Below are 23,975 nucleotides of genomic sequence, written 5' to 3'. Positions count from 1 at the left end.
GGACCCTCGTTATATCCTTTTAAACCTAATAAGTTTGCTGAGTAAAATGATAGAACACAGAAGAGAATTCTACAGAATGACTTGATGGCAGACTTAACAGACTCCTTCAGAACGGGACGGACTTCTCCATCTGTGTCTGCAATGTCCGCACACCATCACCACCCTTCCCATTCTCCTCCCCTTTCCAATCACTGCCACGAACAGTTCAGCACCGTGGTTACATGTGTGTGCACGCCCATGTTTATTAAACCCAAAGGCCCTGCTCCTCAGGAAAACCCACACAGTTTATTTCGGGGTAGAGTCGTATCGCTCTTCTCTCTTGAACATAGTTGGCCAGAAGTTTTAACTCCGGGCCTGTTCCCTTTCACATTTCCAATCACTTCCCCCTCCCCAGGCTGGGAGTCTGGAGGGAGCAGCTGCGAAGCTGGGTGGGCAGGTGACCGACACGCCCAGGCCTGGTGTCTGCCCTGGATGCGAAAGGCACCCTAGTGGGAGAGCGGGCTCGGAAGTTCTGTGTAGGTTCTGTTCGGGAAGACCAGGGCGGAAAGGCAGCCAAGAGCCAAGGGCTGAAACTAAGCCCTCGGGACAGGCTCAAGCCCTAGAGATGAGCAGCGTTGGGTTCACTCCCTTGGCTCAGTGTGATCCTTACATGTCGGTCCCCGTCACTTCTGTGTGAGGACACGGAGCCTTGTCGCCCCTTTCTCTTGCCAGATTTTAGAGTCACTAACTCTTAGAGAACTAAGCAGAGGAGTTTGGGAGATAAAGAATCATTAAGTTAACGCCCCCTTTTCCGTTACTCAGATCCTGGTCAGGTTCAGCAGTGGAGTGAATGTGGACCCAAGCACCTGGAGAGTCTCTGCCTGCACCTTAGCGAAGTCAGTCTGTACCTGACCTGGTGGTTCACACAACCAGAGAGATGAGCAGGGTTCAGATGCCTGCCGTTCTCATCACTGACTGTGCCACGGGGCCCCTTCTCAGCATATAGGTCCTGGGGATTGTGTTTTGGGTGTAGGATTTTCTCAAGCCCTCAGATTCTCTGAACTTATCAAGACTGTTATAAATGTGGTTTTGTGACCTGAGACTTGGTTTGTGAAAGAACGCGGTGGAACGAGGCGGTGCAGAGTCTCCAGAAGTGCAGGTTTATTGGGAATCAGCCTGCTGGGCTACTTCTAAGGAGAGAGTAGCAACCGGCTTGTACAGACCAGGGATTTTAAACTCAGGGCTGGGGGGTGGTCGGTCGTTCAGCCAAGGCGATGTGGTCCTCTTTGACTGGTCGGGCCTGGGGTCTCCCAAGTTCTTGATTGGTTGGGGGCTGGGATCTCCTGAAACTTGTTTTTCTTGTCGAGCAACCGTTTGCAGTTTTGGGTGGGTTAGGGTAGTTACGTCATTTCGTTCCGCCTGACTGGAGTGATGGGTTTTAGTTTTCTGGAATGAGAGGCTTAGGGAAAGGTTAAACAATAAGAGTGATGGGTTTTGGTTTCTTGGAATGAGAGGCTTAGGGCAGTAATATGGAAGTTAAGAGCTAACAGTTTGAAGAATAATAAAATGGCAAAGAGAACGCCAATAGTTTCCGTGGACGACAGTGTCTGTAGAGACAGCAGAGGATGGCTTTGCTTCTGTCCGCAGCTCACTAGGGCTGGTGGAATGCCTTTGGGTAATGAGGACTTTTTAATACCTGTTAAGGATATCCAGGGACAGAGGGGTCCCATACAAGCAGAATGGTCTTCAAGGGAGGACAGAGAGTCCTCGACATTTTGGATGCTAAGTTCTCCAGAATAATGGAAGGAGCAGTTTTGAATGACAATAATCGTCAAATGGGAACAAAAGCTACTGATTATCTTGGCCATAAAATGGAAATGTATCAACAACCATCCTCAGTTTCAGTTAAAGTGATTTCGGAGAGGTTGATAAAGCAGTTGAGCAGTTGGCTTAAACGAGGTCAGGACATTTTGTCTGTGAACTCTCCCTGGACGCCAAGAACTCCCGTCAAAGCCCGTCACCCCCACCCCTGTTCTGAACTCCCCAGTGCTCCCGTCAGCTGGTAAAAGTTGCCACATGCTCTGTTAGTTTGCTGGACACCTGTCTATCCTCCCCACTAAAGTCAGAGCTTCTGTCCCTTGAGGTGAGCAAGAAGGCCACCCATTTTGTTGCTTCAAAAGTTCAGATTCTGAAGCTAAGAGTTCCCAACATGAGAATGTTAGAGCGGAGCCCAGAACACTGATTTGCAGGAATATTCTACCTAAATGCAATCAATCTACCTGAAAACATTGACTGAGATGACCTCCAAGGCTACTTCTAGCTCTGATGTGTTAGCATTCTAAGCATTCATATAAATCGGAGTGCAAATCTTATACTTAGATTTTGTGGTTGTACAGCGGACGTGGTGCGTGGGGGGAGGTGTTTTCGGGTATTCATGCAGGCACACATGTGAAACACGAGGAGGTGGAACATTTCTTTATTCCTTGTAACATCCAATCCCCAAACCGTAAGTAAACCTTATAGTAGGACAGTGACAATGAGGGTGGATTAGTTTCACAGAGCAATCAACAGTGAGGGCTGAGGATGATGAGGGTGTGAACGTGAACAATGTCCGAGAGCACAGAGAAGAGAGGGAAAAAATGACCATACTGTTTACGAATATTGATGAACAACTCATGTAGATTTATGTGATGAGTGAATTGTGTGATTTAAGAGGGAATGTACACATTCCCGAGTAAGCTATTTTTAACCCGAGTGTCTGAGTAAATGATAACAAGGTTTACTAAGATCTAGAATGTTCAATGAAGGTCAGTTGGAGAAAATGATGCATTGTGATACAGGCAAACTGCTTTCGGAGTGCCGTTTAGCAGTCCACTTTGAGGAAACCAGTAGCCTCCTAAACATCAGCGAGAAGTTAGAGCTAGAAGTTGGTGTGGAAGTTTTATCCCACCAGCTCCCTTCAGCACACAGAACCCACACTGGGTATTTGAAACGGGGAGGGTGTCATGCGAGGAATTAGTTACACGGGTCCTGGAAGGCTTAAGGTGCACAGAGATGAGGAACCCCAGGATGAAGTCACCACCTGTAGGCCTGGGGAGCAAAAGGGGGCAGGCCCTGTTGGGGGCGGGGGCTCAGAATGCGGCAGGCCGGCTGGCACCTGTGGGCACGGGGCAGGGCGCCGCTGGGCACCACGTGAGCGAAGCTCACAATCCCGCGGACGGGGCCTTGTGCGCCCGGCTCAGCCAGACGCGGTGGAGGCGCCCGCAGCCCGCGCTCAGACCCGGAGGGGAGGGCGCCCGGGGGCCAGGGCGCCAGGCAGGGCAGGTGACAGCGCCACGGGTCCCCTTACGGCCCAGAGGACGGTCTGGGTGCCGCGGGTCCTCTGAAGCTCCTGGGGCGTCTGCCCAGGACGCTCTGAAGCCGGAGCCTGGGCCCAACCCGGAGCCTGGGCCGAACCCCTGCTGCCACCGGAACACGCCCGCCCGGGAACCAGAAGTGGGGGGCTGTGCGCACTACCGATCCCGCCCGCACTGGAGGCGCTGCCCAGCGAGGGGCCGGGCCTGGCAGGGGCTGCTGGTCTGCGCCCCCCGCACCTCGGGGCTCCCCGGGCGGGCTTGGACCCGCCAGGACGGACCCGGCAGCCAGGCTGGGCGGAGCAGAAGCAAGCGGCGGGGAGGGGCAGGAGTCTGAGAGAGGCTGAGAGCACCTGACCACGAGGAAGGAGCGTCTCCCCAGACCTGTGTCCTGGGCACAAGCGGGGCGAGGGGCGAAGCTGAAGCAGCGGAGCACGGTCGCGAGGGCCAGGGGGGCGAACCCCGCCCGCAACACCGGCTGGCCGGGGGTCGCTCGGGGAGAACCGGGACCAGAGCTCGTGGGCCGGACCTGGAGGTTCTCACCCCGTGGCCCAATGAGGGGGCTGCCCGGTCCGGGGCCAGCTTCAGTGTTGACATGGGCCTGCTTCTTGGTGGAACCTGGCATTTTAGATCAGACAGCGCGTGGAAGACATTCTAACAATCCGCGGACGAAGGGGAGGAGGAGGGGTGTGCGGTGCTGTTTCGGGGGCCCAGTTAGTCCGTTTAGTAATTAGTTCAGTCTCCCCGGAGCACAGATATCGGAAGGGAAGGACTAGCGCACACGTGTTTGAAGACAGGACTTGAACTTTACTAGTCAGTTCACGGGGGCCACAGTTCAACCCTTCCATTCCTCCTATTAATCTTGATTCACTAACTCACTTTATTAATAAAAAATTCACTAGGCCCCCTCCTAGGAACTGCAGGTGACAGGTGAACAAGACCCAGTGCCCCCCACCCCAAGCTCATCGCCTGCAGCACCATAAACTGGACAGGACGTCACTTTAGAGAGCCCACAATCCGGAGGTCAAGGTGTGACCCTCCAGAGAGGGTCGTGCGTGGAGATCGCGGTGCCGGCGTCTCTTCACCATCTTCCCGTCTGCAGCTGCTCCTTCGTGGTTAATTTCTTTCCCTCTTTTTACAGCAGAACGGTGTCATTTCGCTTCTACAACCCCCCAGCTTAGTTTCGAAGGACAGGCATTCGACTTCACAGCGACCGGACATCCTTTGACAATGTATTTGCCTTATAACTGCTCCCCTGGCTAAGTGAAGAAAGAAAGTAGTCTGCGGTTATCCAGTACTTAATGACTGCGAGACCAAACCACATCGCCCAGGCCAAATTCAGCTTTCCCCATTCCACATCCCCAGAGACAGAGTGTCAGTCTCCAGCAAGCGGGTGCCACCTGAACAGCCGTGTCTGGGCTCAGGTCCCTGTACAGTCTGTGCTGTGTCCTGACTTGACGTTCACTGAGGAAAAACCAACAAGCAGATCTCCCTCTGTTATAATCATTTCTAGGATACAAGACCCAGAATGTTTCTTCCTGGGAGGAAAAGGATCTACTTTGCCATTTCCGTAAACAATGTCTTCCAATGATTGATTGTTTCATGTCTCCACACTCGTCATGTAGCAACAGGTGAAGACTGCTATTTCCGCTGTAGGTAGAGCAATGATGAGCACTATCCACAGGCATAGGGTTGTGGAGTTTGGGGTCCAAAACAAAAGGGAACATGGCACTAGCCTGCTCTGTAAAGAGGGACAACGCAATGGTGTCCTTGGTCCAGGTGAGCAAATTTGGAGTGACATAGCAATGGGGGTTCATCAGAATGAAGACACTAAGCTGGAGAGAATGAAGATATTCCAAGAGAGGAATGATGGGAAGATACGGACATTACGTATTCTCAGGAGAAATGGCTGAAAACACTGGACGTTACCCTCAACAGAAGTCACGTTTGTTCTTGGAAACAATAACTCTGGGAGGGAAAGGGTGCATATTAACTGTCACATGTATTAGCTAGGACCGTGTTGAAGAGATTAAAATTAGGCTTGTTCACGTCCAAGCTAGGACTCGGACCAATGGAAAGGAATTGCGAAGACGTCGATTTCCACTCAAAGTAAGGGGAAAATGTTTAAGTAATGCAAAGTTGAACCGGGGATATTGTGAGTTATAGATCACTGAAATGTATCAGGCATCAGGGCGATCAGCTGATGGGAAACATGCATTCAGCGTTTAATTATTGAGTCTGGCAGATGATACGAACACTGGCAAGGACAATGAAAACAAGGCAGTGATAATAGTTAACTCTATCCGAGCACCGAGGGTGTGTCTGGCCCTGTTTAAGCTATTTACTTCAACACAGAGGTTGTGGCCCTGTTTGGTTTGGCTCAGTGGTAGAGTGTCGGCCCGCGGACCAAAGAGTCGTGGGTTCGATTCTGGTCAAGGTCACGTGCCTCGGTTACGGTTCATCCCCAGCCCTGGTCTGGGTCCTGCAGGAGGCAACCAGTCGATGTGTCCCTCTCATGTCAATGTTTCTTTCCCTCTCCCTTTCTCTCCCTCCCATTCTATGTGAAGATAGAAAAATATCCTTGGGTGAGGATTAAAGAAAAACACACACACACACACACACACACACACAGAGGTTGGGAAACCGTCCCCACGCAGTTATTTTTCCCTTCAGACTTTTAGTGATAGGGCCCCTGGGCTTTAGCTGGGCACGTGGATACTTAGCCGAAGGTGTCAGTTCCTGGCTCCCCGTTTCTGTGCGGACCGATGCTACAGGAAGGAGAAGGGACAAGCTGCTCTCTTAGTCTTTTTCACCGTGTTCTTTACTTACCTTCCAGCTTTTCTTGTTAGAGCACCTTTTTTTTTGTTGTTCAGATAGAGTGGGGATGGAGAGAAAGAGAGAAAAACATCGATGCGAAAGGGACACATCGAGTGGCCGCCACCCGCACAACCCAACCAGGGCCGGGGACAAACCGCAACCGAGGCACGTGCCCCCAGCGGGAACCGAACCCGGCTCTCCCCGGACCGCAGGCCGACGCTCCACCGCTGAGCCAAACCGGCCAGGGCTTGTTAGAGCACCTTTAAAACCAGATCAAATTGGCTCCATAGCTCAGGGGTTAGAGCACTGGTCTCGTAAAACCAGATAAAATCATCACCTGTGTCGGATGGCGGAGATGACCTTCCTCTTTCATGCTGACCTGACTTGAGAGACAAGAGCCCACTGCCCAGTCTAGCCCGCCTACCTACTTTTAGACTTTGACCCAGGGAAATATATTGTCTTTCTTCAGTCTCTCTATTTTAAACTTTATTACAACAAGTTGGCCTTCAATTGCTGTAACAGGTGTATGAATCACATAGAAAGGACATTGTCATTACCATCTATAGAAAGGAGCTTGAGTTCACACAGCTCATGAGGACTGGACGTGAGATCAACCTCAAATGTTGGCATAATAGTCTGTGGCCGTCACCTCTTATACTGATGGTTAAGCTCACTTCCGATGCTGAGATTCTCTGTGGTGGCCGTGGTGGCGGTCATCCTGCGTTGTGCCCTCACTGTGCTTATTGTGGGGCCCCTAGTGTGTATGAGCTGAGTTAGGGACAGGGAGCTCTTAGGAACTAGAGTCCTGGTGAAAGGAGGTGGAGAAGACAGCTTCCGACGGGTTCCCCAGCCTGCCTCCATCATCGAGCCTCCAGGGAAAGGGACGGGAGCAGAAGCTAAGTAACCATTCTACAAGCGAGCCTTTGGGGTACGAGGGCATGATTCTCGGCTCTGGTCTTCACTTCTAGTCCTGACAGCTGTCAGAAGTGCAGTGCTAATCCCTCCTCCCAGGAGGCCGTTCCTGATCCCACAGTGAGAGCCAACGTCCGCACCGATGGCTCCTCCTCAGATTTCGCATCTTCTGCGAGAACCGTTTGGTACCTCGGCATCCGTACACCTTCCTGTTTCAGCATTCACTCTGTCTTAAATTCATCAAATGCCTATGTATTGTCACAGGCAACTGATTTTAGACCAACACAGAAATAATAGACCAAGAAACTTCAAGCAAATTAAGGGCCAAGGCCATGCTCCAATTATAGTTCTACTTCTGTTTGACCTGTCTTTACTACAGTTCCCAGAACAACTTCTCCTAAGTGGTGGGCACACATTCAGTACCTATTGGTTTGTGAGGCCCGCGTGCGTAATAAATGAGCGTGGGGTTCAGGGGCCACACAAGGAGAGTCCCTCCAGGGGAGGCTTCATACCAGGAGAAAAGGACTGTTGATGAGGATGGACAGCAAAGGTTCTTAAGGACAGTCTAGCTGAATTGAGCAAATAGAGACCATTTTCAAAGGACTCAGGAACTTAAAAGCAAACCAGTCAAGATGTTAGTGGTTTCAGTGATACAGTCTTCCATGGCTGTGTGCGAGCTAGAGAGGCCGGTATCCTCTAAGGCTAGGAGGTTTGGACAAATCAGGGAGACATGGGAAAACAGACTGCTCTGCACCTGTTGTCGCAAGTTTATGTCATGGAGGCTGTGCTTCCCTGAATTAGCGAGTGCGTTTGGACCTTGCGCTGAGACTTCCTCTCCTCTGGCTGATCACATTGGCACATCTGGGCGGGGGTCACCCAGGAGGGAAAGGCTCTGGCGGAAAGAGGTCTGAACCCCTGGCCGAGCTTTTAGAGAAATGAAGGGCATGCCCTCTGGTTAGAGACGGTCGGGGTCAGTGTCATCCACTGTTTTGTGTCTGAGCTCGGGGAAGGATTTCCAGTAACTGGCTCATCTTGGGCTCTTTTTTTAAATTACGGGGTAAGTCATGTACTTTCCTAACAGCCAAGCTGTCTCCTCACAGACTGCTGTCCTTACATTCATAAGGATGTCCCTCTTACCTGAGAACATCGGAGCAAGGAGAACGAGGACAGCGACACTGAAGAGAAAGACTCTCGTGGTGCCAGGCGTCGGTGGGGAGGGGTGACGGAGGTGCCGGCGCTGGGGCCCCGCTCTCTCAGCAGGAAGGCTGATTAAAGCCATTTCTGTGGCTCTGACAGAGCGACAGTCAACTTGGGTTTGCCGTGTCCATTAAGAATAAACTGTTCTTCATGCCCCATTGAATGCTAGGTGGGCGGACAGATCAGATGTTACCTACAGAACATTTATGAGAGAGGAAGGCAGAGTACCCCGTCTTCCTGCCTGGAATGCTCTAGTCTGTGTCTCTGCCAAGCTGTCTCCTATTTTCCCCTCAAGCCCCATCTCAAGCACCAGCCCCTCCATAAGATCGATAACTACCATTCTTTTTCTTCTTATCTAAGAGTTTATATGCAACCTACACTCTTACAGAGTTCGCTGAGCGGTTACTGATTAGTGCCTAGAATAATCACTGTTCAAAAATCGACCAATGCAGGGCAAGTTGCCTACCTGCACCCCTCTCATGCTGCAGAGGAAGGAACCCCGTCCCCCTCCCCACAGAGGACAGATATAACAGTGGGGTTCACTAGGTGCCATATGACAGACACACTCAAGCAAAGACAAAAGCGTATACTCTGTGCCTGAGACAGAAGCTATGCCCACACAAGGTGACAACCCTGGAGCAGGCCGTGTAACCTCTCGATCTCTTGGTAAGGAAGTGGTCCAAGCCCCCACCCCATTCTGTGTAGCTGACTACGGGTCAAAAGACTGCAAGTTTGAGAAAGCCCTTCCCAACTAAAATGATACAAGAAAATAGCATGAACACCTCTCTGCTAACCAGTCAACAACGTACCCAAAATGGAAAAACTCCTTCAAAAGTTCAACTTACCAAAATTGACACAAGAATTAGCAGAACATTGGAACATCTCTTTATCTTTTTAAGAAATCAAAAAAAAATTTAATTAAACAAAAGATGGCTTCTGCTTAGAATGTAGAAATGTGGAGGGAATAAAAACCACATTCCCACATCAACCAAAGACAGAGCAACGTGCAGGGGGAGAGCAAATGTTCAGAGTTTCTGGAACTTAGAAAGCTGTTTCGAGGCAAACACTCCCCCCAAGTCTAAGATAAGACAGGAATCTCCGAGGGAAGTAAGACATGAGCTCCCTTAGCTGAGGTAGAGTCCACCAGGCTCCGGCCCAGAGGATTCAGGTACGTCTGTGAAGAATCACTAATAGCGAGTGTGGACTGGAAAGACGACATAATGCTCCCGGGCCACGGGCGAGGGGCGTGCGCGCCAGATCCCCGTTCTGCGTGGGCCTCCCTGGTGCTCACACGTGAGAAGGGAACTGAGCGGACGGTTTTGAGAAAGCACCCCTCCCGGTGCGGGTGGGGGAAGCTGTAAGAACCCCGGGGAGAAGGGCACCAAGCTCTGCGTGAACCCTTCTCCCACGAGGAATAAAACGCCTGCAGCTCTGTAGACGGGCCGCAACCACCTCCCCGTGCTTTGCGGGCAAACACCCATCGCTGGTTAAAAAAATTGAAGCTGGGAAAGATGTTTAAAACTGTTACTGGAGGAAGACCCGTCTGGAAATAGGTTCTTCCACGGTGTCGCAGAAAAGGAATTTCAGGCACACACACGTGAAGATTTCAAGGAATCGTGGCGAGATTTATTCGAGCCTGTGGGAAGGCTGCCGGCTGGCGGAGGCGCCTCTGGGCACTGGGCTGGGAGGGGGTGATCATTGCCCCGTGCATGCCAGGCCCGCAGCCTCAGCCATAGTGGGTGGCTAGCTCCCCAGAGGAGGGAGCCCAGCTTCTGGGACAACACGCCTGAGGTGGGCTCACCCTGGCCCCCAGGGCTGACCTTGGGCACCTCACTTAACTTCCGTGCACGTCCTCAGCCAAGGCTTCGTGGTGCTGGGCCCCATCGGCGCTGCACCCCAGTCTTGCCGCTACCGAGGGAGGGGGCTCTGTCAAGTGTCCCCACACTTCACTGGGCTTGGGAGAGAGCAGGCTCTTTCAAACTGTCCAGCTCTTTCCTGGATTTTCCTGGGCGTGCGTCCCTGTGGTGACCAATCTTTTTACCAGATTGTGGCCAGGTGTGCCTCCTCCCCTTCCCGACCCCCATCCTGGCTTCCACTGGGCACGCACACAACAGAGGCCTCTCCCCACCGTCTCTCCTCCCCCCACGTTCTTCTGGGGGGCTGACCAGTTGCTCCCCAGGTGATAGGAAAGGTGGTCGTCCCTCCCTGTGACAGTGACTCCCGCTGTTCCCTGGAATGTCTGTGACACTGCCCGCCCCGACAGAATCCGGCTCGGCCAGTCTCTCCTCCCTTTGTTAATAACTCACCACCTACGGTAACTAGACCAAGTCACAATGCACCTCCGCGCTTGGCACAGGGAAGCTTGTGCCTGGGGCCATTAGCCACGAGGCCCGGGGACGGTCACTGAGAAGGACTGAAGCGGATGTCTTGTCGAAAAAATATACACGCCAGAGAAAATGGAGGGGCTTCTTTAGAATCCCCCAGAGAAGCCCCCTGAACCTGGTTCACTCTGTGGGCCTTTATTAGTACTAGTTCATTCTTTTCACTTGTTAGACATCTGGTCAGACTTTATACTTAGTTTTCAGCCGGTTTGGGTATTTATGTTGAAGGGCCCCACATTTTGCCATCAGAGGCTGCCGTTTAGGGATATTGATTTCAAGTTGTTTATGAAGAAACAGACTCAGAAAGAACCATGGATCCTCCTCACTTTTCTGCCCAAGATATTCAGACAGAGAGCCCGGCCTCAGACAGAGTCCAGTGACTTTACCTGATTTGCATTGAGTGTGGCAAAAGGGAGGACTCAGCAGAGCCTGGGAGCCGGACACCCCCGCCCCGCGGTGGCTCCACTGACTGGGGGGATTCTCCTGCCTCTTCCTCCGTCACCCACAAAGCGGCCCTTCTCGCATCTGAAATCTAACGCTCTGTTCCCTGTTTTCGCCTTTGTCCAGAACGTCTTCTGCTCCTATTGCTCAATGTCTTTGGAATGTTCGTGCTTATATGAATTCCCATGTGCATGTCTGAAAACTTTTTTTCCCTCCTGTTAATCCTCCTCTGTTAATCTGATTGTTGGCCCAGGTAGAAGATTTTAGACGGCGGGAGGAAAAGTTTTCACATTTTTTTAGCTGCCACAATGTCTTTCTAGAAATATATGCATTTCATCCAAGTTATCTAAAATGTCGCTTTACAGTTGTTAGCAGTCTTGCCTTATAATACTTTTTATTTCTGTAAGGTCATGGTCATGGTCATGTTCTATCTGATTGTAGGAATTTGAGAGTTCTCTTTCTTTTTTCTTGGTCAGTCTAGTTAGAGGTTTGCCTATCTTATTGATCATTTTAAAACACAAACTTTTGGTTTTATTGATTCTTTTTTTTGTTTGTTTTCTTAGTCTCTATTTCATTTGTTTCTACTCTAATCTTTATTTCCTTTCTTCTGCTTGTTTTGGGTTTAGCTCTTCCTTTGTAGCTTCTAAAGGTGGAAAATTAGTTTATAGATTTGAGATGTTCTTTTAAAATGCAGGCATTTGCAACTATAAATTTCCCCATAAGTGTTGCTGGTGGATGTGGGGTTCTTGGGGTATCACGAGAAAAAGCATTTTCAGGGACCCCCAAGAGAAGATGAGGTCTGGTGGTAACATGTATTTGTGATGCAAAATCAAAAGGATGCCCATCTCCATCTGTCCTGCCATGGAAAATCAGGGCCAGAAATAGAGCAAATGTCCAGAGACCCTGTGCCATATTAAAGCCGGGTTCAGTCCAGCATTCGGCGAGCTTGGCGTGTGTTCCTGGCTGCAATCCACTGCTCGCTGCTTACCTGCCTGTGCCGGGGTTTAGAGTCTGTGTGCCAGTGGCCCTGTGGCTGGGAGGGACGTGTGGCTCCCAAGGACATGGACCAGGAGCGAGAGAGAGAGAGAGAGAGAGAGAGAGAGAGCACTTTGTCCTCCGGGGGTTTCAACCAGGAGCTTTTCAAAATAACCCATCAGCGTGCCGCGCTTGGTGGACTTCCCAGGGCAGGGTTCCGAGGTAAGCCTGCTTCGGGGAAGCTGGGCACGCCGTCCGTCAAGGCTCCTGGGCAGCTCCTGACCTTGCTCAGTTTCCTGAAGGTCAATATTCTTTCCGGTTGATCTCCTATGAGCTTATGTCAATTCCCCTCTCCCAGGGCTACATTCTAAAACCACCTGCTGCTGCGTTCCTTTGCCTGATGAGTCCCATTATGGGGGACTGTTTCAGCCCAGTGACCTTGAGTAGCATCGACTTGGTCCCTGGGAGGCACACCCCTTGCCCTGCCTAGAATCAGAAGCTATTCCACTGCTGATTTTCCCCCTTGTCCTGCCATCCTGAACAACTCCAACCAGACCTCGCTGCCTGCACGTATTTTCAGGTGTGAGTCCGGCACGCACACCACAGGGTGGCCCCCCATCTCATAGGGTCGGTGTGAAACGGATGGTTTTCTCACCCCCCCCCCCTTTCGGGGCAGCGTGAAGTCACGATCCCAGCTCACCAGTAACATTTCCCAAAGAAACCCTGTCCTCTGCCTTCTTTAGCTTCCTGTTATACCCTCAGGTGTACACAAAGGTAAGGGTTTCCAGTCACAGTGTGTGGTCAACTTCTTGGCTCTTCTTGCATTTGTGGTCTAGCGCCTCTGCTGGAAGGTGCGAGTTAATGATGCTCGATGTTACATCTTCTCCCTTTTGCGAATTCAGCCCAACCTGATCAGTCTTGCTTTGTATTTTCATTCCCTTGCAGTTATTAAGAGGGGCCTTTGAAATGACACTCAGAACCAAAAAGGGGAGTTGGGATTAGCACAATAAGGTCATTGCTACAATTTCAAAATTCAGGTATACTCCATGCTGAATATTTCAAATCGGTCTCTAACATTTTCATTTACTGGCGAGAAGAAAAAAAGGCAAAGTTAGGGTGTGGACATGAACCGAGTAGGTGTGAGTGGTTTATAAATACACCATCAGTACTGGAATCAAAAAAAGGACAATAAGGTGGTCTACCAAGAAGTGGTGTGGGTAGAAGTCATTTATTGTCTTCTGTAGAAACAGAGCTCCATTATCACAGATGGTTTTCTGTTTTGTGAGAATTGGTACACACAGACAGGTGCACAGAGTGTGGCGGTGGTGTGTGCAGCCTTCCCTGATTCAGCTGTGACCCTCTGGGTCTCAGTTTCTTCCAGTGTCCATGAGATGACACCATGCACCGCAGAGGGAGACCTCGGGCCACGCGAGCAGAGCGTGGGGAAGGGGTTCATCGGTGATGACATCCTCCGCAGCTATGCAGTGGTAGCATCTGGTTGAAATTGAGGAGTCACTCGCGCCTTCCAGCTATTAGGTACCCACTCACGTCTGGCTTTTTTTTATCAAGATCATCTTGAAAAATAAGCAAAGGCACAAAACAAAGGGAGAATGAAATGAGAAGGACACTCGCTCACTGCACGACTCTGTTAAGCTACATAACGTCTCCTGACCTTTGACTATCGGGGGCTCCTTCAGAGGGGGCGCCGGCCGGCTCACACCCTCCGTCGGCAGCAGAAGAAGTTCAACTTGCAGCCTCCGACCGCCTTCTCGTCCTCGGTGCACACCCTCCGGCACTTGCCCCGGCCCAGCATGCACGACTCACACGCAGCGAAATCACCTGGCCGAGAGAGAGAGAGAGAGAGAGAGAGAGAGAGAGAGAGAGGCTCGGGGGCCTAGCCTGGGACTCTGGGAATGGGGAGGAGGTCAGAGGCCACCAAAGGGGAGGGTTTGCGTTTATGGTTATAGAGGGTGTTTTCACGAACCAGCGGAGATTTTTCAAAGAGCTCTCTGCTTTTTGCAAAATGGGGTTGGAGAGAGTTTGTGTTTAAGCCGGAGGGAGGTACCCTCCCTGCTCCCCTCGGGCTGCTAACCCTGCGTGGCCAAGAGGCTTCGTGATGAGAGCGGGAGGGACACTGTGTGGTCCTGAAAGATCCCTGGAGAAGGAGTGAGAGGTTTGGGTTCAGTTCTGGGTTGTCTTTGCATCAAAGGAAAATTCCTTCCTTCGCCTCTAGGGGCAGCATTTATGTGAAGCCCTTGTTTTCGTTCCTGTTCCCCTCTTCCCAGTAACCTCGGGCACTACTGACCCTCACAGGGCTCCTTCTCCATCCTCAGGGGTGCTTCCGTCTCCACGCCCCTCGAGTCCCCCGCCTCACCACCTGCCCCTCTCTCTCCGAGGACTGCTCAGCAACACCCCAGCTCGAGCGGGCCCACTCCTGGGTACCACCCCGAAGGTTGTTCGTATTCGTGCTCAGTGTCGCTTATGTTGTGTTGGAACTTACTGTGTTCACGGGGGACTACTTTGTCCATTTGTGAAGTCCCCCGTCGGAGTCAAATCCGTTCCCCCAGCCGAGCCCCTGCCCTAGCAAGCCGGGGCTTCTATCACCCCCTCTTCTCCTTGACACAGGGCACGCGTCACACCTGGACACAGGAGCTCCAGTCGCCTCTGACACCAGGTCTGGGGACGTGGATTCTGACCTACTCTGACTGGACGTGCGGGCAGACAAACTCGAGCGTTCTACTGAAGGTGCCCGTCTGCCCACAGCAGATGCCACCACGGGCCCCTCCGCCCGATAGCGAGATCGCAAACCCCTCAACTCCCGGTTCTCTGCTAGCTCCTATTTTATCACTTTCTACTCCTACACCCCGTGGGCTTCCTCGCCCCGGAGCTCCTGCACTCGCATCCGCCACGCTGTGCCCGCCCCTCCGGGCTCCCGTCCTCACCTAGATCTGCTCTGGTGCCTCAGCCTGTCTGCTTCCCAGGGCAGGAGAGGGTCCATTGTCGCCTTCGAATCAGACGAGACGTGAAATGAGCTGGTACCCCTCATCTGACCCGCTCTTCCCGATGCCAGGATTACCTCGAGGGGCCCATTGGCTGCAGAACGGGAACACCCATTCTCCCGCCGTCACCCCGATAACTCTCTGGGTGTGTTTGTATGAGGGCTTGGCCCAGGCAAAATGAGTCTCTGTGACAGCATCTGTGCTTTTCAGAGCGTGTGGTCGGGTCACTCAATGCGCAGGCAGCGGCTGAAGACTCTGTATGCCACCTCTGCCTAAGGGTTCTGCTGGGCTGGGCACTGTTCTGCCTGGTTGAGGACCACAGAATTAGAACACGATTCTGATGTCCTCAGCTGGAAGCGTGGCTTAGCACCTATTACGTGTGGCCCCGGGGCAATGTTACTTAATATCTCATCTAGGTCTCTGCTCTGTTATCTGTAAAATGGTGGTCATCAGAGTACCTACCCCCTAGGGCGGTCTTGAAGATTAAATGAGATAATCCCCAGAAAGTTGTTCATAGACCTCCTGGCGCATAGCAAGCACTCAAAGACTAGTATCAACCTTAACTTGTCTCACTCTGAAAGTCTGTCTAACACTTGCAGTTACCCAAGAATATTTCTTCCTGTTCCGTGTATGATATGCTCCCTTCCTGTGCGAGACCACCTCAAAACAAAACAAAACGAGACGAAATGAAAACCAGGGGGCTCTTTGCTAAGAGCAGCTGTGTAGGGGGTGTTCACCGAGCAAGCCTCGCGCCTTCACGCGACCCCGCGCAGACCGGTGGCGTGCACTGGGGACACACTTGGCCGCACTTAGGAGAGAGTCTGTGAGGGACGGATGAGCACGTCCCAGAGCGAAGCTAATGGCCGGTTCGGGCTCAATCCTGGGGCCTCGGTCTAGAGACCACCGGGAGCTACGGGAGCAGCCACCAGCTCCAGATCTCTGCGGCCCCCCAGCGACAGAGAGCTCCCTGTGAAATGGAAAATCCAATATGACGCTGGGCGCAAGAGGAAGAGAAGAGTCCGTGGAAGCTCAGGCATTCTGTGTTCACTATTCCCGGTCACGTCCTTGTCCCCAGAAGCCAGAGACAGGCCAGCGCTCCTGAAAGTAGCCCGCACCCAAAGGGTTTAACTCACCTCCTGGGAACGGCTGGGAATACTCCAGTCCCGCCTGGCACCCTGCAGTCAAAGCAAAGCACATTGGAGGTGAGCATCAATGTGGGGAACAGCCTGTGGGAAACAGCATCCCAGCCCCCAGCTCCTCGGCCTGCGCTGCAGACTTGTCTCCTCCGGGAGCCTCGCCCTGCTGGAGGCCAGGAAGACGCTGTTAGAAGGAGGCGAAGGGGAATCGCTGTTTGCGCTTAGAAATCCCACAGCAAGTTCAAGAGCTCGCACGGGAGGCCCCGTGGGGCTGCCCTGAGTCGGAGGCTGGCGGGAAAGAACCGCCGCATTTCAGGCTCGGGCCATCCAAACCCCACCCGTTCCCCGTACCTGACGGACACTGAGTCAACAGGAAGAAAAGGACAAGGACAAAATACAACATCTTCCCGCTCGGGGTCATTGCTGGTGGCAGACTCGCCGGGTGTCCCTGAGGGGACGGGAGCTCACTCCTATTTGAAAAGAAAGCGACCGGCTCGCGGTCAGTGAAGTGGATCAACAAAGAAAGCCCGTTTACATGCTCCATTTCCCAGGTTCAAGGCGGGCCCGATGGACAACAGCCCTCGGCCTCGGTCAAGCCTTGTGTTTGGGGGATCTGGCTGGGGCGGTGGGAAGAACACCAGGCCAGGAGCTGGAGAAGCCCCCACAGCTGTGCCCTCCTCCCCCAGGGTAGGAGCAGGCTCCTTCTCTACCAAATCCGAACCGCCCACCTTCCTGAGGGGGACACGGGTCGTGTGCGGCCTCCCAGGCGGCTGCGAGGCTCTGCTGTGCTGACGGGGCAGACGTGTTCCAAAATCTGCGATGCTCCGAGCTCGGCCAGGTGAGCTACTGCTGTCCATTTGTTTCGTCTCTAAATGTCACAGGAGTAAGGACGGGCAGCAACCAGGGCAGCGCTGAATCCCTGGGCACCAGCCAGCACTTCTAAGTCATAATCACACATCCTGCGAACTCATCGGAAGCGCGGGTGTCCGACGTCGTATTCGGCCCCTGCAGTGCAGCGGACCACCCAAGCCTGTGCCTGTGCGGTGCTCTGTCCTTCGTTTCCGGAATGAAAGCAGGACCAGTTACACGTGCACACTCTGACGGCAGCCGGGTTGATGTTTTAAGCAGATAACGTTGAACAGATGGTTGAATTGTTCAAACTTCACTCTCCCATTCGTACACGGAGGATGTAACAACGATGCCTCCGCAGGATACCGGAGAGAATGTGCTGAAACAGGGGTGCAAAGTGCTTATCAGAGTTTCTGGCCAGGGGGACCCCTACGACATTCACATCTCTCTGTCCGATTGGAGCCCAACTTCTCTGGAAACTCTGTCAGGCCCACTGATTCCTACAGAACTTTCCTGGCCTGGAGAAATTTGTTTCCATGTCTTCTTCTTTTTTCCATCTTATTGTTGAAGTATTACAGATGTCCCCCCTTTTCTCCTCATTGACCCCTTCCTCCCAGTCCCACCCCACTCCTGCTTTCCCCAAACCATTGTCTGTGTCCTTGGGTTGTGCATATTTCCATATAAGCTCTTCGGTTTATCTCTTCCCATCCCCCACCCTCCATCCCTCCGAGGTTTGTCAGTCTGTTCCCTACTTCCATTCCTCTGGATCTATTTTGATCGACAGCTTATTTGTTTATATTATTCCACAAAAAAGTGAGATCATGTGATACTTGTCTTTCTCTGACTGGCTTATTTCACTTAGCATAATACTCTCCAGGTCCCTCCATGTAGTCTCAAAGGATGAGAGATCTTTCTTTCTTACAGCTGCGTAGTACTCCATTGTGTACATGTACCACAGCTTTTTTATCCACTCATCTACTGATGGATACTTGGGCTGTTTCCAGATCTTAGCAATTGTAAATAGTGCTGTTATGAATATAGCGAAAAGGTTAGTAATGTTTTATTATATTTTTTAATTTTTAATCTTTATTTTTGTTACAGATGTTTCTCCTTTTTTACCCCATTGACACCCTCCTTCCCATCCCCCCCTCTGCCCCTTCCCTGGCTTTGTTGTCCATGTCCATTGGTTATGCGTACATGCATATAAGTTCTATGATTTATCTCTTCCCACGACCCCCACCCCCCTTCTGAGGGATGTCAGTCTGTGCCCTACTTCCATGTTTCTGGGGCTACCGTATTCCTCAGACTGTTATGTTCATTATATTCAGTATATAAGTGAGATCATGTGGTATTTGTTTTTTTCAAAGTTAGTAATGTTTTAAAGGGTAAAGGTAAAAGTTTGCAAAAGGTGGAAACTGGAAATTGTGCTTGCATGACCTTTGCTCAGCCTTCTGTTGAGTACGGATAAGGATTATCCGGATCATCCGCAAGGCAGTGGATCACCCAGCAGATGGCGGACGAGATACCAGCTCAGCCCTACTGCGAAGTGGACAGTGGGCCAGACAGAGGACACCAGCGGGAACTGCTGGAAGCTAGAAGTAGGGTATATAACCGGCACCCCAACCCTGACTCCAGGCTGAACCCTTCTGGGCGCATGCAATAAAGCCATTTTGCTCTACACCGGCCTTGTGTTGTGGATGTGACCTCCCGCTGGCTCAGACCTGCTATATGGGGGTGCACATCTTCTTCAGGCTTCGTAGGGTATATTCCTAGTGGGATCACTGGGTCAGATGGCAGTTCAATTTTTTTATATATTCTCACCTGAAGATATTTTCCCATTTATCTTCAGATAGAGTGTGAGGGAGACAGAGAGAGAGAAACATCCCTGTGAGAGAGACACAGTGATTGGCTGGCTGCCTCCCACACAACCCTGACCAGGGCCAGGAGGAACCGCAAGGGCGGTACCTGCGGTTGAATCTGTGATCGGGGCCAAGGCTCTACCGCTGAGCCAAGCTGGCCAGGCCCCAGTCCCATGTCCTGATTTTGAGGACTCTTGCTGGTGTGCCGACTAACAGCCACCACGTCCCGGGGTCTGCCAGCAGCTCAGCGTGGGCAACACAAGCCGATCCCTGTGGCAACTGGCAGAGCGGAGCCGGATGGGTTCAGGGTTATGCTCGCCAGTGCGGGTGGCACACAGCCCTGCCCCCTCGGGTTTAATGCGTGCTCAGGGCGCTGAAACTGTTTTGTCTTTGACCCTGTGCTTTGTCACCAAGTCCTGCGGGACGAGGAGCGCTCGGGGCCTTGAAGCTCAGCTCCCGGACCTTCCCGCGTGTCTGTCCTCCCCTGCAAGAGGGTCCCCCAGTACCCCGCCGGGCTGGGCACCCCCAGCCTCCAGAACGGGGAGAAAAGGATGTTTGGAGCGGAGAAGCCGCTCTGGGCATTTTGCAGCAGCAGCCAGAGCGGACGGAGACCCGCATCGGGGTTTGGAGAGAAGCCCCGGAACCTGGCCCGGAGCGCGAGTTCACCGCCCTGGGAACGCGCCCTCGTCCCGATGGTCCAACCCCGTCGCTGTGTGCACCCCCCTCCCTTGCTGTCACAGACCCTCTTCAGAACAGCAGAGATAAATGAGAGAATGAGGGAATGAATAAGATAACTAAACCGTGTGGAACTGAGACTCCCTGGGAGTTTGTCTTTTGTTGTAGATTTAAATCTTTTTAAGTGACGTTTGGAAGAGAATGGAGTGTCATTCTTCACTGGAGCAGTCATCATTTATCAGCAATATGCACACAAAAAACCTAACCAAAATGCCATGGTCATCAAAGCTAAGGAGAGATGGGGCGCTCCCTAATAGTCTTTTCAAATAAAAAATGTTCAGTTTGGAATAATTGTAGATTTACTGAAAAGTTGCAAAGATAGTACAGTACCCTCCCCCACCCAACTCTAATGTAGCACCCGTGGTCATGATTATTCATGTGAATACCCGTGGTGCCTGTTCTTAGGTAAGATTTTGAAGGATGTTTAGATTGACATACATATTTAACAATTAAACTACTATACCACACACACACACACACACACGAAATCTCATAATCGAACGTCCCATTAGCTGACAGCTGCCCAAGGAGCTGACTGAGAATTAGCTGAGATGACGTGTGTGACATTTAAAGTGTCGGCACACAGCCCTGGCCGGTTTGGCTCAGCGGTTGGAGCATCGGCCTGCGGACCAGGGAGTCCTGGGTTGGGTTCCTGCTAGGGGCATGTGCCAAAAAAAAAAGAAAAAATTAATGGTGACATATGTGCTCCGTAAAGCAATTTGCCAAGTGTGTGCAGCTAGCTCAGAAATGCACGAGCTGGAACTCACTCCCGCCGAGTCCTGGGCACGGCTGTGCCCACACACGCTGAGGGGCACACAGGTGCCGTCCGCTTACATGTGAGTGAGTGGCTGCTCAAGCCCCCGCTGCCAGACTCCAGCGCTTTGGTCCCTGCTGACTCACACATCTACGCTCAGGCATCCGTGCACACCCTGCTCTGTCCTCCCTACACCCCCATTTTCTTTTTTGGGAACTTTCCAGAATCAAAAAAAAGAAACCCCGACGAGCTGCCGGCTGCCCCCCACCGAGGCGTGTGGGCTGGATGCAGCAGAGCACAGAAATGCTCCGACATGCCTCACCGATCAAGGTGGTGTTGAGTCTGCAAAGATGGATAAACGTGGGCATGTGCTTCATTTCTCACGGACGCGGAGCTGATCTCTCAAGACCCTGCAAGTCATGAGGATGTTCCTCTTTCTCTTTGCTGTTTTCTTCTTTCTGGCCCCAGGTAACATGAGCACGTTTGCAGGAAGGGTGTCAGAGGTGGTGGCTCAGACACAGGGTCTGCCTGAGGGAGGGTGTGGCCACGATCCATGGACTAGAAAAGCACCCTGGGCCGTGGCCCTGCAGGGGACGCTTGCTCCAGGAGGTGACATCCCCTGTGCCTCTTCTGTAAATTCTTTGCATTTTCCATTATCGTCTGGGACAGGATGTCACAGGTTTGCAGAAATACAGATAGGCCAGGAAGGATGCCTTTTTATTTTTTTTTCATTCATCTTTAGACAGAGCACGGGGGGGGGGGGGGGGGCGAGGAGAGAAATATCGATGTGAGAGCGACACATCAAGCGGTCGCCACCCACACGACCCCAACCGGGGTGGGAACAAACGGCAATCGAGGTACATGCCCTTAGCGGGAACCGAACCCGGGACTCTCCGGTCTGCAGGCTGATGCTCTAACCGGTCAGGGTAGGAAAGATGCCTCTTGATTCTTAGTCTCATGCTCACTAACCAAAAGGAAAATCTGCAAAAAATGAAAAGCAAGGTATAACCATCTGTGGATCTTTTAAAAAAGAGTGGTGGTAAAAAGGATGACAGGTAAGAAAAGAAGAGATGGGCGACAAACAAAGCGGAGCGTGGGGACACTGCTCACTGCCATGGCAGCCGGTGCCAAGCGCCTGTGCCCAGCCCTCTGCTGTGAGCTGCACTGTGTGGCCACCGCTCACACGGGGCGATGCACTTGGTTCTGCAACGTCAGTGCCCTCGAGGGAAGGTGCCTGCCTCCAGCTCAGTGATGTTCAGCGTGTCCCTTTTGGTTTGGAAAGTAAGGCTCAGAGGGGCTCAGCAGTCACGCCGAGTCCTGGGGGTACGCAGGAGTGAGCCAGGGTTTGAGCCCCGCTCTGTCTGTCCTCAGCCAGAGGATGGATCCTTCCCAGTCAGAACTGCCCCCCATGTCCTTCTCCTAGGGACCCCCAATGGCGCTGGCGGAATCCTCCCTAAAATTAAAACCCAGGACTAGACTCACCCCGGTTCTAGAGAGCAGGAGAACAGGCTTTCCAGAATTCACGAGTCCGGGCTCGTAGCCGACGGCAGTGAGACCCGAGCGTGCTCAGAATGTTCAGCCGCCGTGCACGCCTCCCTGCGGGCGGATGTGCGGCAAGCGGGTGGACGCGGACGGTGGCAAGGCTGCAGGGGAGCGGGGACTCCGTGGGCCGTCCATTCCGCTGGCGTGGACGCGCACACTGGGAACGGGCCAGGGCGTCATTTGCAGATCACGCGTGGAGATGGAGTACATCAGTATCTAAGTAAATGGAAGTTTGCTCAGGGATGTGTCTTAGGTGCACAGAGCTGGAGTCACACTGACCGCTGGAGGGGTGTGTGCGAGGATCCGCTAGGAGCCGGGTGGGCACACTCTCTCTTTCCAGAGCCCTTCTCTTCCTGGACCGTCACTGTCAGTTGAATCCAGGACAAGGACTGTTGTCAGAGTGAGGTCCATGCCTCTAGCTTGAGACGGCCTGACGAGTTAGGAGGGTGGAGAGACTGTCGTCCCCTCCGGTGGGCGCCCTAGTTCACTGAGCTGTCAAACCCTGGGCTGTTTATTCGTTGGACTATCCGTGGATGCGAGACGGAGTGTGACCAGTCACCTGCTGGCACCCCTCTGGCTTCGCCTATGTCGATGTTGCATGTTGACCTCAGTTGCAGTTTGTGCACCTCTGAGCCTTCCATTACAAACACCCAAAGCAAGCATCTCGAACATGCGGACTCCGCGGTGTCGTCGTCCTTGACGTGAGGCCGGCTGCCCTGTGATCGCTGCTGACCAAGTCCGCAGGCCAGAGCCGTGCTCTGCGCAGACCAGCAAGGAGGAGGCTCGGAGAGCCCCCTCCCCTCCTCGCTCTCGAACGCAGCTGGTAGGAGTGGAGGAGAAACCAGGCTGGCTCTTTCTGAGCAGTCTCTTCACTTCACTCCACCTCAGTAAACATTTTTCTTTTTCTTTTCATCCTCACCTGAGGACATTTTTGCATTCTTATTTTCAGATAGAGTGGGAGGGAGAAAGGGAGGAATAGAGAGAGAAGCATCGATGTGAGAGAGACACATCGACTGGTTGCCACTCACACGACCCCAACCAGGGCCGGGGACAAACTGCAACCGAGGTACGTGCCCTTAGAGGGAACCGAACCCGGGTCTCTCTGGACCGCAGGCTGACGCTCTAACCACTGAGCCAAACCGGCCAGGGCTCAATAAACTTTGTTCTTCTATATATTTATTCTGCTTTTATCCCAGTCTCAGGCCGCCCCCCAATCTCAGGCTGGGCTCTCCCCTGCCCTCTTGGCACTGTGAGGGTATGTTAGGGGAGTCCCTAGCTCTAAAGGTGTTTGGAGGAACCACCTGATAACTATCCCAACAGGTTTTTTGTTTTTTTTTTATCCTCACCCGAGGACATTTTTTCTATTTTTTGTTCAGATAGAGTGTGGGAGGGAGAGAGAGAGAGAAACATTGAAGTGAAAGGGACACGTCGAGTGGTTGCCACCCACACGACCCAACCAGGGCCGGGGACAAACTGCAACCGAGGTACATGCCCTTAGCGGGAGCCGAACCCGGGTCTCTCAGGACTGCAGGCCGATGCTCTAACCGCTGAGCCAAACCGGCCAGGGCCCGACAGGTTTTGATGAATGAACAATAGCATCAACTTCCCAAAGTCCCGCAAACACGGGAGACCCATCTGTTCTTCCTGGTCTGAAAACCAGTAGAAAACCTTCCCTCTCGTGGACTGGTAAGAGGAGGCACCATGCCAACTCATAAAGCGTCCTCACTAACTGGTTCTCTGCCTGCCTCTGCCTGGCAACAGGGCAAAGCTGAGACATGAATTAACGTGGGGGCGGGGGGGGGGCTCCTTCCTTGTGTAGCCAGGAACGCGTTCTTTGATAAGAAATGCTACAAGCTTAAAGGGAGATGCGTGAATTCTTGTCAGAAAAATGAAGAGCTGGTTTCTCTCTGCCAGAAGTCTCGGAAATGTTGCCTGCTTCTCCAGACATGTTCCAAGTCCAAAGAAATGATGCTCATTGATGACAAGGTTCCTGGGAGCACCACGGAAGGCCCAGCCACCTCCTCTCCTTACCCGACCTTTTTCTAA

General features: G+C 52.5%; 3 protein-coding genes across 3 annotated transcripts; 1 reads left to right on the top strand and 2 right to left on the bottom strand.

Moving 5' to 3' along the window:
- Nucleotides 1-4,448: 4,448 nt before the first annotated feature.
- DEFB107B (defensin beta 107B) lies at nt 4,449-8,340 on the bottom strand. Its single transcript, XM_036250560.1, has 2 exons — nt 8,199-8,340; nt 4,449-4,591 (listed from the first exon to the last, which is right to left on the bottom strand). The coding sequence occupies exons 1-2, from the start codon at nt 8,338-8,340 to the stop codon at nt 4,449-4,451; spliced, it is 285 nt and encodes a 94-aa protein (XP_036106453.1).
- A 4,938-nt stretch (nt 8,341-13,278) lies between these two features.
- On the bottom strand, nt 13,279-16,645 carry DEFB105B (defensin beta 105B). The gene is made up of 4 exons (XM_036250441.1): nt 16,542-16,645; nt 16,188-16,229; nt 13,728-13,894; nt 13,279-13,629 (listed from the first exon to the last, which is right to left on the bottom strand). Exons 1-3 carry the CDS (start codon nt 16,609-16,611, stop codon nt 13,770-13,772), a joined length of 237 nt encoding a protein of 78 aa, XP_036106334.1. The 5' UTR covers nt 16,612-16,645; the 3' UTR covers nt 13,279-13,629; nt 13,728-13,769.
- A 4,161-nt stretch (nt 16,646-20,806) lies between these two features.
- Nucleotides 20,807-23,975, top strand: DEFB106B (defensin beta 106B). The gene is made up of 2 exons (XM_036250559.1): nt 20,807-20,855; nt 23,749-23,975. Exons 1-2 carry the CDS (start codon nt 20,807-20,809, stop codon nt 23,973-23,975), a joined length of 276 nt encoding a protein of 91 aa, XP_036106452.1.

This window comes from Molossus molossus, unplaced genomic scaffold (assembly GCF_014108415.1).
Source record: "Molossus molossus isolate mMolMol1 unplaced genomic scaffold, mMolMol1.p scaffold_m16_p_9, whole genome shotgun sequence".
NCBI classification, from domain to species: domain Eukaryota; kingdom Metazoa; phylum Chordata; class Mammalia; order Chiroptera; family Molossidae; genus Molossus; species Molossus molossus.
The sequence above is the reverse complement of the archived record's forward strand: the minus strand, read 5'-3'. Positions and strand labels throughout refer to the sequence as shown.